We start from the raw sequence: 15,894 nt of genomic DNA on the forward strand, positions 1-15,894 counted from the left end.
ATTCCAACTCTGTAGGCAAAGTCCACAGAAAAAAATCCAACAGTAAAATCTCACATTTTACAACTCCAGTATCTGCTGTCTTGTGCACATTTAACAAAAGGGGAGTCTCAAGCTGCCAAAAGGAAAATAAAAGCTAATCTCTGGACCGAGGATGGGGAAAAAGGAGCAAACCTATCAAGTGGTCTTGAATCTATGTCATGCAGAGGGGTCGGAAAGGTTTTAAACAACAATTTACATTCCTTATTTTGTGGTATTTCACACCAAGCTAAAAATCTCAGCAAGGGAATGGACAGAGAAAGAAAGTGGAGGCTCTCACTTTTACTGATCGGAAGAAAATAAAGTGTTCGTTTTTACCTCCTTTGTTTGACAGCCTAAGAAAAGGTTTTACACTGATATTTGTTAACACTGTGGAATTAGTCTGCCAGTGACCACTTGTTTCTAGGGCACTTTGTCTAAGACAGTAAGTGCTCCATATTCAGAAATGATGTCACACATCCCGCAGTTATCAATAAAAATCAGGCTGTTTGAATTCTGCACCAAAACCAAACTCTTGGTCTTAAGTGCAGGTGTGCACTAGCTAAATGAAAGGGAGTGAATAAAAGAACAATACCTCTTTCCAAATTCTTTATAGACAGACTTTAAGGTCAGAAGGGACCATTATGATAATCTAGTCTGACCTCCTGCACAACGCAGGCCACAGAATCCCACCCATCCACTTCTATAACAAACCCCTAACCTATGTCTGAGTTACTGAAGTCCTCAAATTGTGGTTTGAAGACCTCAAGGTGCAGAGAATCCTCCAGCAAGTGACCCGTGCCCCATGCTGCAGAGGAAGGCGAAAAATCTCCAGGGCCTCTGCCAATCTTTCCTGGAGGAAAATTCCTTCCCGACCCCAAATACAGCGATCAGTTAAACCCTGAGCATGTGGGCAAGACTCACCAGCCAGCACCCAGGAAAGAATTCTCTGCAGTAACTCAGATTCCATCCCATCTAACATCCCATCACAAACCACTGAGCATACTTACCTGCTGATAATCAAAGATCGATTGCAAAATTAATTGCCAAAATTAGGCTATCCCATCATACCATCCCCTCCATAAACTTATCAAGCTTAGTCTTAAAGCTAGATATGTCTTTTGCCCCCACTACTCCCCTTGGAAGGCTGTTCCAGAACTTCACTCCTCTAATGGTTAGAAACCTTCGTCTAATTTCTTCATCTAATTTATGCAGAGAGTTGCTCCCAGTTCCACTTGGGATTACATCAAGTAAGATAATACACAGAGCAGGGGAAGAGAATCATAAGAGAAACGACAGAGAGGAACGTACTGGCCATCTTTTAAAAAAAGGGGATAGTAGAAAGACAATGAGACCTTTAGAAACTGAGCCATAAGCCAAAGTAAAAAGCTCATCTAGGGAGGGATGCTTAAGGAAGTGGTTCTGTCATGTTCCCTGATGTTGTGGTAGTTGCCATTAGGAACAAAGCTTCTATCTTCTTCTTTAGCAACATTCCCTCTTAGAGACCCTTAAAATACTCTCTCACTCATCATGACACTGATGAGGCCTCTCCCCCATCCCATTCTCCGAAAAGGCTCCTACACCATTCATGTTGATGGGGAATGGGAAAAAATAAGTTAAACCTGTCATCAATCATTAAAAGTTACATCTGAGGAACTTAAAAGCATTTTTTCTTGTCTCAGTCCAAGAAACTTAAAAATTTAGTTGGGAACAATGCGAGACAAGTAAAAGGATAAGAAACTAACTAGGGTATTTGATGAGGGTACTGGAGAGACTCTCACCTATATCACCATTTCAGATCAAGCCCTACATATTATTACTGAAAGCCTTTCCTGTCAGACTGCTGTTTGGTAGGTCACTTGAAGGAAGCTGGTTGTGTCTGTACAGTTACTAGTGACCATATCAGAAATGAAACCACTGGCACCTGCTGCGGAAGCCAAGAATTGAATGGACATGGAAAATAAGTTCTTGCCTCTAGAGTGGGCCCTCCAAGGTTGAGGCACCTTGGTGAGAAGTATGAGAATGCTTATCACCTGTTCTGTCAACAGAAAATTTACTGGATTAAAAGGGATGGGGGACTCGAGAGGAATCAGCAAGGAGTATTTGACCTCTAGAAAAAATGCTGCATAAGAAGTATCTCACTATGAAATTTGCTACTGGTGTCTTGTTTCTACAAATCACAAATGAAACTAGTAAAAGTAAAGATCCTAGTGTGCACATACAATTCCTGAAGCTATATGAACATTCTACTAGGACCAGCCTGAAAGCAAAGTGCACTGAATAATACAAAGCGAAGTGCTGCACAGCATAAATGAAAACACTAACAAGTTAAGCATTCTACCGTTTAACAGTCCCTGCATTTGTTATAGATTTTCTCAAGTTCAGAGACAACTGTTTCACGTTACTTTAGACTACACCTGGCACATGGATAATATCTTATTTGTATAGCACCTATCAGCCAGGAAGATCCTGAGGTGCTTTATAAACTTATGATCCATTAGTGCATGATTCACCTTACCCATCACTAAAATGCTGCCACGTCTGCATAAACAGTTGGTTTAAATGAATCTTAGTTGAAATCAACAAAATGTTTCATGAAAATTTCCAGTAAGAAAACAAGGAATGACTGGAAATCAGGAACTCAAAAATCATTCATAAGTCTCAGCACCCAAAAGAATCCTATGTTAGAGTTCATTTGATGTACAATAACAACAGCTACTTCAATATTTCAAGTATAGAGGATGTGACAATGTAGACTGATGAATCTGAGGTAAATAAATGTGATAGGGCAGTGGTCCTCAACCTTTTTGTGGCCAGTAGCACATTCATGTTTTCAGAAGAGTGTGGCGGGCGCCAACAATTTTTCAAGACTTATTTTGTATTTGTACATTAAATAATATGAAAAACATCATATTTGATATTACATAAAATATGAATCCAGAGAGAAGCTGGAGAGAAGCCCTGAGGACAGAGAATACTGGAGCCCACAGCACTCTGTCCCCGGCAGACGCAGGGCCACAGCTTCTCTCCCTTGCTGGGCACTAGGCGGGCGCACATAAATGCCCTGGTGGGCGCCATAGCGCCCGTGGGCACCGTGTTGGGTACCACTGTGATAGAGCAATTTAGAGATATAACAACAACAACGGAGATGGTGTTTTAAATTGAAACAATGTTTCAAATTGGTCTGCAACTTGAAACATTTAGTGCCCTGTTGTAGAAAACAAGAACATAAACAAAGTAAAAAGAATTCTTACTATGCTCAGCTGGAAAGAAACTAATACACCACTACCCCCAATAAAAGTAACTCAGTTTTTGAAAGTAGAAAACACTATTCAAAGCTTTCAGTCCCATCAATCTAACATTTATATTGGAAATAAAATAAATATTAGCAATAAAGAAAGTGACCATTATTTGCAAGTGGACAAGGCTCCTTATTTATGCATCAAGGAATAAGCAACAGTACACACTAATATGTGTGATGACCAAAGTGCAATACCTGTGATCTCTAACCTCTTCCCTGTGACCAAACTACCTAGAATCCTATTTTGAAAATAAAATTAGGAGAAGAAAATAAAATCACCTCCATTCAATGAAATAGCAGAATTTGAGAGAGGCAAGAAAGGACTTATAGAAAATTCCAGTTTTTTATTTCAACTCTTATACATGTAATGAAATATATATAGGTCTGTAAAAAAAAAAAAAAGATATAAAAAAGTATATGAGTAGTTTAACGAACACAAACCCTTGAATTTGTCTCAATTTAATTTTGGTAAATGATACCAAGAATGTGTGTTGCACATGCTTCTAAATCACACTACATTGTTTTAAAAGGTATTCTCACTATGACCAATTACCTATAGTGGGAAAACCCAGGCTTTGTTGTGGAGTTTTCACTGTGTCTTCTGCCTCTCTCCAACATGTCAGTGAGTGATTTTTCACTCACTTGACATTGACAAATGACAACAGTTCTAGACCTGTATTAGCAATTTAAAACCTTTACCTTGTTACTTAATTCTATTTTAAAGTCAACATGTAAAAACCCAGACTTTGTTTTTGTCCATTTGACTTCCTTTCCCACAGAACTGCTGACAAAAGAAGTTGTTAGCAGCTTAGAGTTACAGTGCTTACTTTTCAGTTACATTTTCTGGCTGACCTAAAATCGCTAGTGTCCAAAAGCATCTACAGCACAAGTCCCAGGAGCCAACTACTCAAACAGAATTATCAAACAAAAGGATGAGGCTGCAAGCAACAAAGCAGAGGTGTTCAGATGTTTGGTGTTACTTAATCCTAGACAGCAGCTTAACAAAGTGTTACTATTTGGTTAATATTAATAAACAGCATATATTAATATATTGTTATATTGTTTCCAATCCACACACAAAGTGACATTTTCTAATTATATTATGGGCACTTGGCTCTTATCAGCCAATTTCAAGTTTACAGACGTTACATATTTGAGTCCTAAAATCTTCCTTGCTAGCCACATGATATTGGGTTACCTTCATCACCTACACTCACCTGCTGAACACTGATCTGTAGATTGCAATATACAGGATAGAAAGCAAAACAAGGATGAAATTCCGCCCCACAAGTTAAAAAAAATCAAATTAAGAATATTAGCGAAAGATCTTTACGCTGCATCTTAAAATAAAGCAGAGTTAGCACAGCAAGTCCTTCCTGGAATAGATTTCCATCAAAAGGGATGACACGCATGTTAGTGTTTTTGCAAGTGACAACGTAGAACCAAAAAACTTGAATATAATGGAGATTTCAAGCATATGCATATTAAGTCAAATGAGAAAAAGAAGGGCACACGGTACAATAAAGGGCTTTGAATGCCAAAGTATAGATCTTAAATGGAATTTTTAAAGTAAGATCTAAGTAAGGCATTTGAAGAAAGTTAGCAGGATAACAACAACTACAAACCATCACAATGGCTACATGATTCTGAACCAGACACTGGGAGAATTATTGGCAGGTCATTATGAAGGCCATTACAATACTCTATCTGTGACAGAACCATATAGCATTATACAATGTATATTAGTGCATTAACAGCTGAGCTGGCCTGGATTTTTGGACAGGAGAGTAAATTTGTCTCTGTCCTCTAAGGAACATGCACTAAATGACATAATTTGCACGTAGTATATAATTGCTTACTTTATAGTATACAGCCCAGCATTTCTAACAGATTCCCCCATATTTACTGTAAAAGGTGACAAATACAGCACAGAAAGTAACATGTACAAGTTAGACTTTCAAAACAGTTCTAACGTAAAGTTTGACATCTGGACTAGCTAACATTCCTGTCAATTTTTACAATGACGTTTACATCTGCACTAATTTTACTACCAACGTGTTACAGTAATTACTGTAGTAATGTTCCTTTCTATTTTTCAGTACCATCTGGCTTTTAAGACAAAGCTACAGCACCATCTACTGTTTTAACATTGAATCTTAAATATATATATATAATATATATATATATTCTGATGGGGGGGAATTGTGGCCTTTAGAGTCTGATATTCCTTAGAAGATTCCTAGTCATATATAGTATTAGATGTGCAATTTAAAGTTCTAATGTAACCTTTTAATGTAAAACATGACAATCCTCAATTATTGAAGTCTGACTGCAATTTTCATGATGTAAGTTACTGCTCACCTTCCATCTGACCGGTTGGAGGCTGACTTCCTGCATATGCTGGCTGCTGCGGCTGAACCCCAGGTGGGTGGGCTGCAGAAGAGGAGGAAGCAATGCTATCAGGTGTTCCTGAACGTTCTTCTACAGGGGCACTGGGTGGTCCTGGGAGAGCAAGAGAATATAGTAAGCATGGGAAATAAACAAGCAAAAAGATTTGATAATCTTAAACCGAATATAATGTCTTTTCTGTGTCAAGTACTTTCCAGTTTTGCACAGCTTTACATTTGAAAAAGTTTAAACTCTACTTCGCAGCACAGTATATGCAGTCTAAATTTAAAACCCAGTCTACTTGGAAAATAACTGCTGGGGTGATTTACCACAATTTCCTAGGGTAAATATGTATTTGATTGGTAGATGGGGGGAGGGGTTTGTTTTCAGTATTTTGGGGGTTCTACACCCAGTCAGGATAGAGCGGGTTTTTGTTTGAAAATAATTAACTGCCATGGCAATTTTGAAAAATATAATGGGGGAAAATAGTCACTTGGATGCTAACGAACTGTCTGAAGTCACAAAGACTAGGTGGATTCTGGATATTTTAAGGCTGTAAAATGCTCTGGAATACCTAACTGAAAAAAACACAATGTATAATTATGTACATTTTGATCTGAGGCCTGCAAACTAATGCCCCAATCCTACCAACCCAATGCATGAGTAGTTCCACTAACTTCAAAGGGACTCGTTAAGGAGCTTAAAGTTAAGCACACGCCTAAGCGTTTGCCGGACTGGGGCCTAAAACATAAATATTTGTTGTGTCTTAAAGGCACTCATACAATATGCTTCCACTGACACAAATGTGATAAGTACTTTTCAGTTTTACTTTCACATTCCACTGTTTTACAAATTTGAAACAAAGGTGTCCCTTTCTGCTGGCTTCCTTGTTTATGCAGTGGTATCAGCACAGCTTTGGGAATGGGAATGTCTTTTGCTCTACCAGTCCTATATACATCAGAAGCTTTCATTTTTTTCCACTGCCTCCAGCAAGAGCAGGGAAATTTTTCTAATTTTTATTAAGAAGATATCGTGCTTTTTGTATAGATGGCAGGGAAGCTAAGACTATTCAAAGATAAAGTTTTAACATTTGTTCCAATATGGCTAGCAAAGGATTTTATAATGAATATTTTTATAGTAACAGTAAGAACCTATCCCATGGAATATCTACCCAGCTCACGAGGCTGCTCAAGAGAAAAGTGACTTATAACTTTAAAGTGATTTATGTTATATAAAAGTTTAGTAACAAATTTGAGAGCCAAAGTGCAACAGACATACAGAAAAGACTGCATGCTCATTTTTTCCAGAATATAGTGTATTTTTATGCCTATTATAGCAAAAATGTAGTACATTGTTCTAACATGGTACATTATCAATAAACTTGACAGATTTTTTTTTATAATTTCAACTGATATCGATGTTTATTTTTAAATTTTTGTAGATATCTATTTATATTGTCACAGTTCCATTAAATTACAAGAGGGTCAGACAATTTAATGACAGTAGACACTGACTTTCAAAAAGTTAAAGATTTATAAACCATTAAAATCACAAATTGTCATTGTCCCATGTCAAAATATGCAAAATAAACATCCTTAAATCAACAAATCATTTTTCTAAACTATTCATTCCCTCGTCCATTTGTAACTAGCCTAATTCAGAAAGTCTAAAGCTCTGGATTTTGAATCTAATAAAGTACTCAACCAGCATTTTTCTTACTTTGCCTATTTATTTTTTTTAATCAGCTTGTGTGTATACAGTGAAATCTATGTTTACTGACATTTACTGATAAAAATCTAATCCTTCCAAACCTAATTATGAGCGGCTCCTGTTCTCATAAAGATGTTTAATCAAAGAGTTGTGTGCCAAGCAAGCAGAAGTTTGCAAAGCTGCACGGTAATATTAAGGCTTTGTAATGCTATAGTATCACCTTTATCTGATGACAGAAAGGTAACTCTGAAGAGTCCTTACCTAGTTATATTAGTGGAAAGAGGTTAATCATTTCAGTTGTTCATATAAAGCCAGTTCATGAGATTCATCCAAGCTATTATTTTTAAGCCCTGGTCTACACTACGAGTTTAGGTCGAATTTAGCAGTTAGATCGATTTAACCCTGCACCCGTTCACACGATGAAGCCATTTTTGTCGGCTTAAAGGGCTCTTAAAATCCATTTCTGTACCTCTCCCTGACGAGGGGATTAGTGCTGAAATCAACATCACGGAGTTGAATTTGGGGGTAGTGTGGATGCAATTAGATGGTATTGGCCTCCGGGAGCTATCCCATAGTGCTCCATTGTGACCGCTCTGGACAGCACTCTCAACTCAGATGCACTGGCCGGGTAGACAGGAAAAGCCCCAGGAACTTTTGAATTTTATTTCCTGTTTGGCCAAAATGGCAAGCTCATCAGCACAGGTGACCAGACAGAGCTCACAGCAGAGGTGACCATGGAGTCCCAGAATCACAAAAGAGCTCCAGCATGGACCAAACAGGAGGTACTGCATCTGATTGCTGTACGGGGAGACAAATCCGTGCTATCAGAACTCCGTTCCAAAAGACAAAATGCCAAAATATTTGAAAAAATATCCAAGGGCATGAAGGACAGAGGCTATAACAGGGACCCGCTGCAGTGACGTGTGAAATTTAAGGAGCTCAGGCAAGCCTACCAAAAAACCAAAGAAGCAAATGGCCGCTCCGGGTCAGACCCCCAGACATGCCACTTCTATCATGAGCTGCATTCAATTCTAGGGTGTGCCCCTACAACTACCCCACCCCTGTACATGGACTCCTGCAAGGGAGTCTCACGCAACAGGGATGAGGATTTTGGGGACGAGAAAGATGAGGAGGAGGTTTAAGTTGCACACAGCAGGCAAGCGGAGAAACCATTCTCCCTCACAGCCAGGAACTGTTTATCACCCTGGAGACATTACCCTGCCAACCCGGGCTCCCAGACCTTGAAGGTGGAGATGGCCCCTCTGGTGAGTGTACCTTTGTAAATATAATACATGGTTTAAAAGTAAACACGCTTGATGATTAATTTGCCCTGAAGACTTGGGATGTATTCGCAGCCAGTAAAGCTACTGGAATGCAATCAAACAACATCTGTTCATCTCTCTGTGTTATCTTCAGGAGAGAGATCATTCATGGTTACCTGGTTGAAATAGGGGAATTTTATTACGGGGACATTAAGAGGTAGCCATTCCTGCTGAGCTGTGTGCCTGTGGCTGAAAAGAAATCATCCCCGCTGTTAGCCATGCGGTGGCGGGAGGGGTGAACCGATCATCCCAGAGAATTGGATGTCAGAGGGGGTTTAGTTGGGTTTGTGCTGCACGTTAACCCAAAAACCACAGCCCCTCCTTTTAAAATGGCCAACCCATTTTAAATGGTCAACCCAACTCTCCCTTTTTTCCCTCCCGCAGCTGCAAATGTTTCAACACTACCACGATCATCTCCGTCCCAGAGGCTAGCGCAGATAAGAAGGCAGAAAAAAAAACGCACTCGCGATGAAATGTTCTGAGCTCATGCAGTCCTCCCACACTGAAAGAGCCCAGCAGAATGCATAGAGGCAAACAATGTGAGCGTCCAGGAAAGCACAAAATGAATGCGAGGACAGGAGGGACGCATGAGATGAGAGGTGACGGGATCAAGAGGAGCGGTGGCAGCAGCGTGATGAGTGGAGGCAGGATGCAATGCTGAGACAACTGGTGGATCAAACTGATATGCTCCAGCATATGGTTGAGGTGCAGGTGTGTAACCAACTGCCCTCCAAGTTCCACAGCCTCCTCACCCAGATGCCCAAGAACGTGGGAGGGTGGGGGGGAAGAGGGGAGGGATTCTTGCTCCTGACCAAAAAAAAAAAAAAAAATAGACTTCTACAAGACATTCCCATTGGCCAAACACAGCAGAAACAAGTGCCAAGGACATACGCTTTAAGATCAAGCAGCAAATAGCAACAATTGATCATGTTTTCTAGTCTTCAGTATGCATCAGTGACTTTTTTATGAATTACTATAAGGCATCTACAACTATATGGAAATACTGCCAACGTTTTTATGATCATTTTAAAATCAATGATTAGTTACTGGATGCCAGCATTTACAGAATATTGTTAATGGTTTTAATGTGAAGGTCTGGTTTTAACAGTATCTGTCCACTCTTGTTTCTAACAAATAATGGAGTTCTCTGCCATCTGCACATGAATATGGTCAATATTTCCACTCTTATTTCTTTGTTCAGGAGTCTTAAAAAAATTCTTTTGCTGAAGGATTTCATTAATCCTAACAAAAGGATATGTTAAGTGACGAATAACAGTTCTAAAATGGAAGCTTACAGGAAATGATGGTCTTAGTTTGGCAAAATTTTTGGCATAAGGAGAAGAATTTGATTCCAATTTTACTTCATATCAAATTACAGTTTATAAAGGGTTGAGTGAGCATGGACAAAAGGTTTTCTTGCCACTTTAATAAATATAAAAATGGGAGATATTAAGCTGTTTTGAATTTAGAGCATCCACATTAAATGCAATAGATGTTTGAGCCAACAAAACAAGGAATTTCCATATTAAAAAGCCTAAACTGAGCTCCCACAACTTGCAGTTAAATCACTGAAACTCAGTGCAGGTGGTGGCCTTTATAGGATCTGGCCCCAAGGTTGCCCCTTGGCTCTTAATCTCTTTTACTCCAATTTCAGCACTTTGGATAATCCCACATAAATTATCATCAGAGCTGTAAAATCTAGACACAGAAAACAAACCTGTAGACTGACAACCTAATTTCAAATTTCAATGCTGTTGTGTGGTTGTTTGAAGTTACCTTAGTTTTTATATAGGGGATTTAAGAGGACATTGTATGTATTAATTTCAACAACATCTGACATGTTTGAAGCAGCTGACGATCAAGTGTAGTCAGTATTTAGTACCTGTACTGTCCTACTTTTGCACTGATACTAGCTCTGAAGGTACCAGTGCCATAAGACTTAATTTAGTAACAATGCTATGATGAACAATGACACTTTGCCAATTTATTTGCTAATGATTGCTTCTTTTGTTATATCCTTTAAACAAAATTTAGTGCTGGTAGAAATTAAGGATAATCATTAGTAATGTTTATTTAAAATAGTAATCGGGAAGTTTGGGGTTTGTTTGGTTTTTTTTTTTTTTTTAATTCTGACCAGTACTTGCCACTCTACATTGCATTTTTGTGCAAATGCGTGAAACTCAAAGTGAAATTGACTCAAAGCTCACTATAAATGAAAGTGGAAGAGAAAAGTTTATCTGGAAAAAAAAGGGGAGAGGGTTTTTTGTTGGTTTGTTTTTTTAAATCTCTCACTTAAGTAACATCAATAGACTGAACCCCTTAGGCCTTTAGTTTAACTTGCATAAGCAGGTGCGAATCCTTGGATTTAAATACAGGGCCCACTTATTTGTATAGGCCCCAAATTTTCTATTAATAGTAAGCGGATTGTTTTAAACTACTGTAAGCTATTTTTGCTCTCCACATAACTAAAAACGATGCAATATAAATTTGTTACATATATTCCATCACAATTTGTAAGCCAATTCAACCCAGGCAGTTTAAAACTACCATATGATGGAACTCTGTAAAAACAAAAGTACTGAATGGAAATAGTAACTAGCACATTCATACTATGAAGTCTTTATTTCATAACAAGGCTGAAGTTTTTAACTGCCAACAATGAAAATCTGTTGTGCTTTATTTTCAATAAAATATATATCCTTACCCGACACCTGATCATCTGTCAGCCCAAATGCTGACATGACATTTTTGCAGAGTTCATCTTGATTTTTTAATGGATCAAAAGCAGACATACTTGCTGCTATAACTTGAGTAGATGGCTTGACAGAAGAGTCAGTAGCAGCAGGTTTTTCTTCACTACCATCAACAGCATCTATTAACACAGCAACAGATTTGTTTCTGTTACATACACCAATTAAGAAGGGTTATCAATTTGAAGTACCATTCTATGACACGGAAACAGTGAAGTTAAATGTTCCATGGCTGCTCATATTATATATTTATAGAAATAAAACTTGCACCATAAATTTTAAGAGCTGCACACACAACTTGAAGTTGACATCAGAATAACTGGAGAATGAAGCTTATCTACATACCCACTATAGAGGACAATAGAAATTGGTTCAGTCCTAGCTCACTTCTGAAGCAGAATGTCATAGTACACAAACTTATTTAGACAGTAAGCTCTTTGGGGGAGGGCCCATTTTTGTTCTATTTGTACAGCACCAAGCATAGTGAGTTCCTGGTTCCTGATTGGGGCTCCTAGGCTGTATGGTAATACAAATAATAATAAAAACTGAGATCCCAAGACTTCTACCCCCACCTGCAGCAAGTGCTTGCTTTTCTAAATTGTCCCAGCATAGGACAGCGACCAGAGAACCCCCAATGAAGCTGCCCAGAGGGAAAACAGTCAGGAGAGTTCCATATATTAAATGTTGTCATTATTGTGTCTCTGATTGGGTATTATTATTATATTCCTCAAAGGAGGGTTCGGTTAAGCTGACTAGTAAGGTACAGTTCTTCGTACTTATCAAAATGAAATTGCAGGACCCCCAGAAAAATCCATGTGTCAGACACACTACTGCTATTAAGTAAAAATGAAGCAACTACTTAGGCTCAGATCCTTTTCTAGGGATTAGTAGCTGATGCTTCAAATCAGCTTCTCCCAGCTGGCTATTAAGCCACATAAAATGCCACACACCCTGACAACTGCTGCTTAACATTAATATTTGTTTTGTTTCATATTTAAGAAACATCACATCTTTTAGGCATCAGAAAGGCAGTGTTATCTAAAAGACTGAGCAAAGGACTAAACCAGGGATTCTTGAGTTCCAAACTTGGTTCCAAGCAATGACTGGGTAAAAGTCATTAGCTTTCCAGCCTCCACGCCACACTCTCCTCCCATCTGCAAAATAAGCATATTACTACTTACCTAACTTACAGGGGAGTTTAAATGATCTACATAAAATTTAAGAGTACTCTGAAAGGTAATACTTGATATCTTCAAAGTAACGAGTTAGGAAACAGTCAGTCACTGTTTCTTAACGTGGTCCAATACCCCTACTTGTTAAAAGACTGTGCTTGGCTGAAAGTAAGTAAGTAACCTTAAGGCCACTAGCAATTTAAGTTTCTAAAACAGCAACCGAGAACCAGTCTGCAGACTGAGAGAATTAGACAAGACTCCCTTTTTACTGTATGTAAGAGCACACAGTTTGACTCAGACAAATCTTTAACAGTAAAAATGCCCGACCTACCATTTTCAGGCAGGCTGGTGGAAAGCCCTGGTTCAGCAGGTGGTTCCAAACAATCCAACAAGCGATTCACTTTGTTGCGAAGTTCTATCAGCTCTCGACGGAGATATTTCACCTGATTGGATTCTAGAGGTCTTGGCTGCCCATTAACTATAAAATAGTAATTAAAGAAATGAACTCTGAGGGAACATAGTAATTATTTGTGCAGATACAGGTTAAACAACTTTCTTATACAGCAGTATTCCTAGATGTCAAGCATAAAGAAGAACATCTCTGTCTCTCTTTTGTGGAAGGGAATTTAAAAATCAAGTGTACTGTAGGTCACGAGTGAAAACAGACTATAATCTCACACTGGTCCAAAATGCACATTTACCACAACCCAATTTGGCACCTTATTGCGTATTACCAGAGCTGTATGGAGATGTTTGCATGCACCAGCCTGCAAGATGCTTAGGTCAACAAAGAATTCATTCTTTTTCAGTTAACAATTTTTTTCTGATCTTTCAGTTGCAGCAATTTAAGTGTTAATTGTAAACAGCAGGTAAAAAAATGTTTAGTCATGTTTATGTTGGCAGTGTCCCTTAAAAGAGTCAGGAACAGTTTACAAAATACAAACTAACATATTCTAATGTCTGTGCAAAACAGAGTGTTACCTTTTCCGTAACTGGTGTTCTTGGAGATGTGTTGCTCATGTCTATTCCACAATAGGTGTGCTGCTCACCACGTGCACTGGTGCCAGAAGTTTTTCCCCCAAGCAGTACCCACAAGAAGTGCCCTAGCGACCCGTGGAGTGGCACCTCCATGGTGCCATATAAGGGGCACTGCGCGCTCCCCCCACCCTCAGTTCCTTTTTACCAAACAACTCCGACAGAGGGGAAGGAAGGCGGGATGTGGAATAGACAAGAGCAACACAACTCAAAGAACAATAGTTACAGAAAAGGTAACTTTTCTTCTTCGAGTGATTGCTCATGTGTATTCCACAACAGATGATTCCAAGCTGTATCTATTGGAGGTGGGTAGGAGTTCACAAACTCTCGGGACGGAGAACGGCCCTGCCGAACCTGGCGTTCTCCCTGGTCTGAGAGAGAATCACATAGTGCAAGGTGAACACGTGAACTGAAGACCAAGTGACAACCCTACAAATGTCCTGTATGGGGACATGGGCCAAAAGGGCAGCCGATGAGGCCTGTGCCCTAGTCAAGTGCACTCTTAATTGGTGGCAGAGGGATTCCCACCAGGTCATAACAAATACGGATGCACGAGGTGATCCAGTTGGAGAGCCACTGAGTGGAGATAGGCCAACCTTTCATATGATCGAACGAGGCGATAAACAGTTGTGAGGACTTTCTGAATGGCTTAGTCTACACCAGGTAAAAAGCCAGAGCCCGTCTCACATCCAGCGTGTGGAGGCAGCGCTCCTCACTGAACACATGGGGCTTGGGGCAGAGGACCAGCAGAAAAACGTCCTGATCCATGTGATAGGCAGAGACCACCTTCAGGAGGAACAAAGGGTGTGGGCAAAGCTTGACCTTATCTTTATGAAACACCATGTACAGGGGCTCGGAGGTCAGGTCCCCGAGTTCGGAGTCCTGCCTAGCCGACGTGATCGCAACCAGGAAGGCCACCTTTCACAAGAAGTGAGACCAGGAGCATGTGGCTTGCGGCTCAAACGGGGCCCCGTGAGACGGGCCAACACTGAGTTTAGGTCCCACTGAGGGACTGGGGGCCTAACATACGGGAATAGACGATCCAACCCCTTAAGGAATCGGCCAATCATAGCATGGGAGAATACCGTGTGGTCCTGCACCGGCGGATGGAAGGCCGATATGGCCGCCAGGTGCACCTTGAGTGACGAGGGCGCCAGGCCCTGGGCTCTAAGGTGAAGGAGGTAGTCCAGAATAAGCTGAATCGGGGCGGCCACTGCGGAAACGCCCCACTCATCCGCCCGTCTGGAAAACCGAGACCACTTTTCCAAGTAGGCTTGGCGCATGGAGGGCCACCTGCTTTCTAGAACGCACTAAACCCATTCCGAGCACGTCCTTTCCTTCCTACCTAACCACTGAGCAGCCACGCCGTGAGGTGGAGTGCCGCTAGGCTGAGCTGGAGGAGGCAGCCGTGGTCCTGGAAGAGCAGGTCCAAGCGGGACGGCAACGGCAACGGCGACTGCCGTTGGGCGACTGCCAGGCCCGTGAGGGTCCCTTACCAATGCTGCCTGGGCCTTGCTGGGGCAATCAGAAGGACCCGGGCCTTGTCTGTCTATCTTTTCCAGGACCTTGCCGATCAGCAGGAACGGGGGGAAGTCACAGAGAAACTGGCTTGACCAAGACAGGAGGAAGGCATCAGAGATAGAACCCCATCCAGAGCAGAACCGGGGACAGTGACAGTTTTGCCACGTCATGAACAGGTCCACCCGGGGAGTTCCCCACACTTGGAAAAGTCTGTGCACCACCTCTAGGTGGAGAGACCACTTGTGCTGACAGAAGTCCCTGCTCAAGCGATTCGCCTGCGCATTCTAGGCGCCCGGCAGATGGAAGGCCTGTAGGCAGATGATGTGGGCTACACACAAGTCCCACAGCCTGAGGGCTTCGCGGAAGAGGATCAGGCCCTGCCTTGTCTGTTAATGTAGACCATCAAGGCCATGTTGTCCAGGAGAACCCTGACGACCCGGCGCTCCAGATGCGAGTGGAAGGTCAAGCACACCAGCAGTACCACCCTGAGCTCCTTGACGTTTATGTGGAGGGTCAGATCCTGAGCCAACCACAGACCTTGGGTCGGAACGTTCCCCACGTGGGCCCCCCATCCCAGGTCCAACGCGTCAGACACCAGTTCCAGCGACGGGACCCTGCCCCTGAATGGGACCCCTTGAAGCAGGACCATCACCATAGGGAGGTGATCACTGGCTCGGGCA

The 15,894-nt window shown here is 41.0% G+C and overlaps 1 protein-coding gene across 3 annotated transcripts in view; it reads right to left on the reverse strand.

Moving 5' to 3' along the window:
* The window catches only part of TFG (trafficking from ER to golgi regulator), a 37,269-nt gene that overhangs the window by 4,895 nt on the left and 16,480 nt on the right, over window positions 1-15,894 (reverse strand). For 2 of the 3 annotated variants that reach the window (XM_039496892.1, XM_039496884.1), the window contains exons 5-7: window positions 12,990-13,136; window positions 11,441-11,608; window positions 5,678-5,818 (exon numbers count right to left, since the gene is read on the reverse strand). In XM_039496892.1, coding sequence (XP_039352826.1) covers window positions 5,678-5,818; window positions 11,441-11,608; window positions 12,990-13,136 — 456 coding nt within the window. The remainder of the gene's footprint in view (window positions 1-5,677; window positions 5,819-11,440; window positions 11,609-12,989; window positions 13,137-15,894) is intronic. The other variant, XM_039496898.1, reaches the window with a different exon arrangement.

The sequence above is a fragment of the Mauremys reevesii genome, linkage group 1 (assembly GCF_016161935.1).
Source record: "Mauremys reevesii isolate NIE-2019 linkage group 1, ASM1616193v1, whole genome shotgun sequence".
Lineage (NCBI taxonomy): Eukaryota > Metazoa > Chordata > Testudines > Geoemydidae > Mauremys > Mauremys reevesii.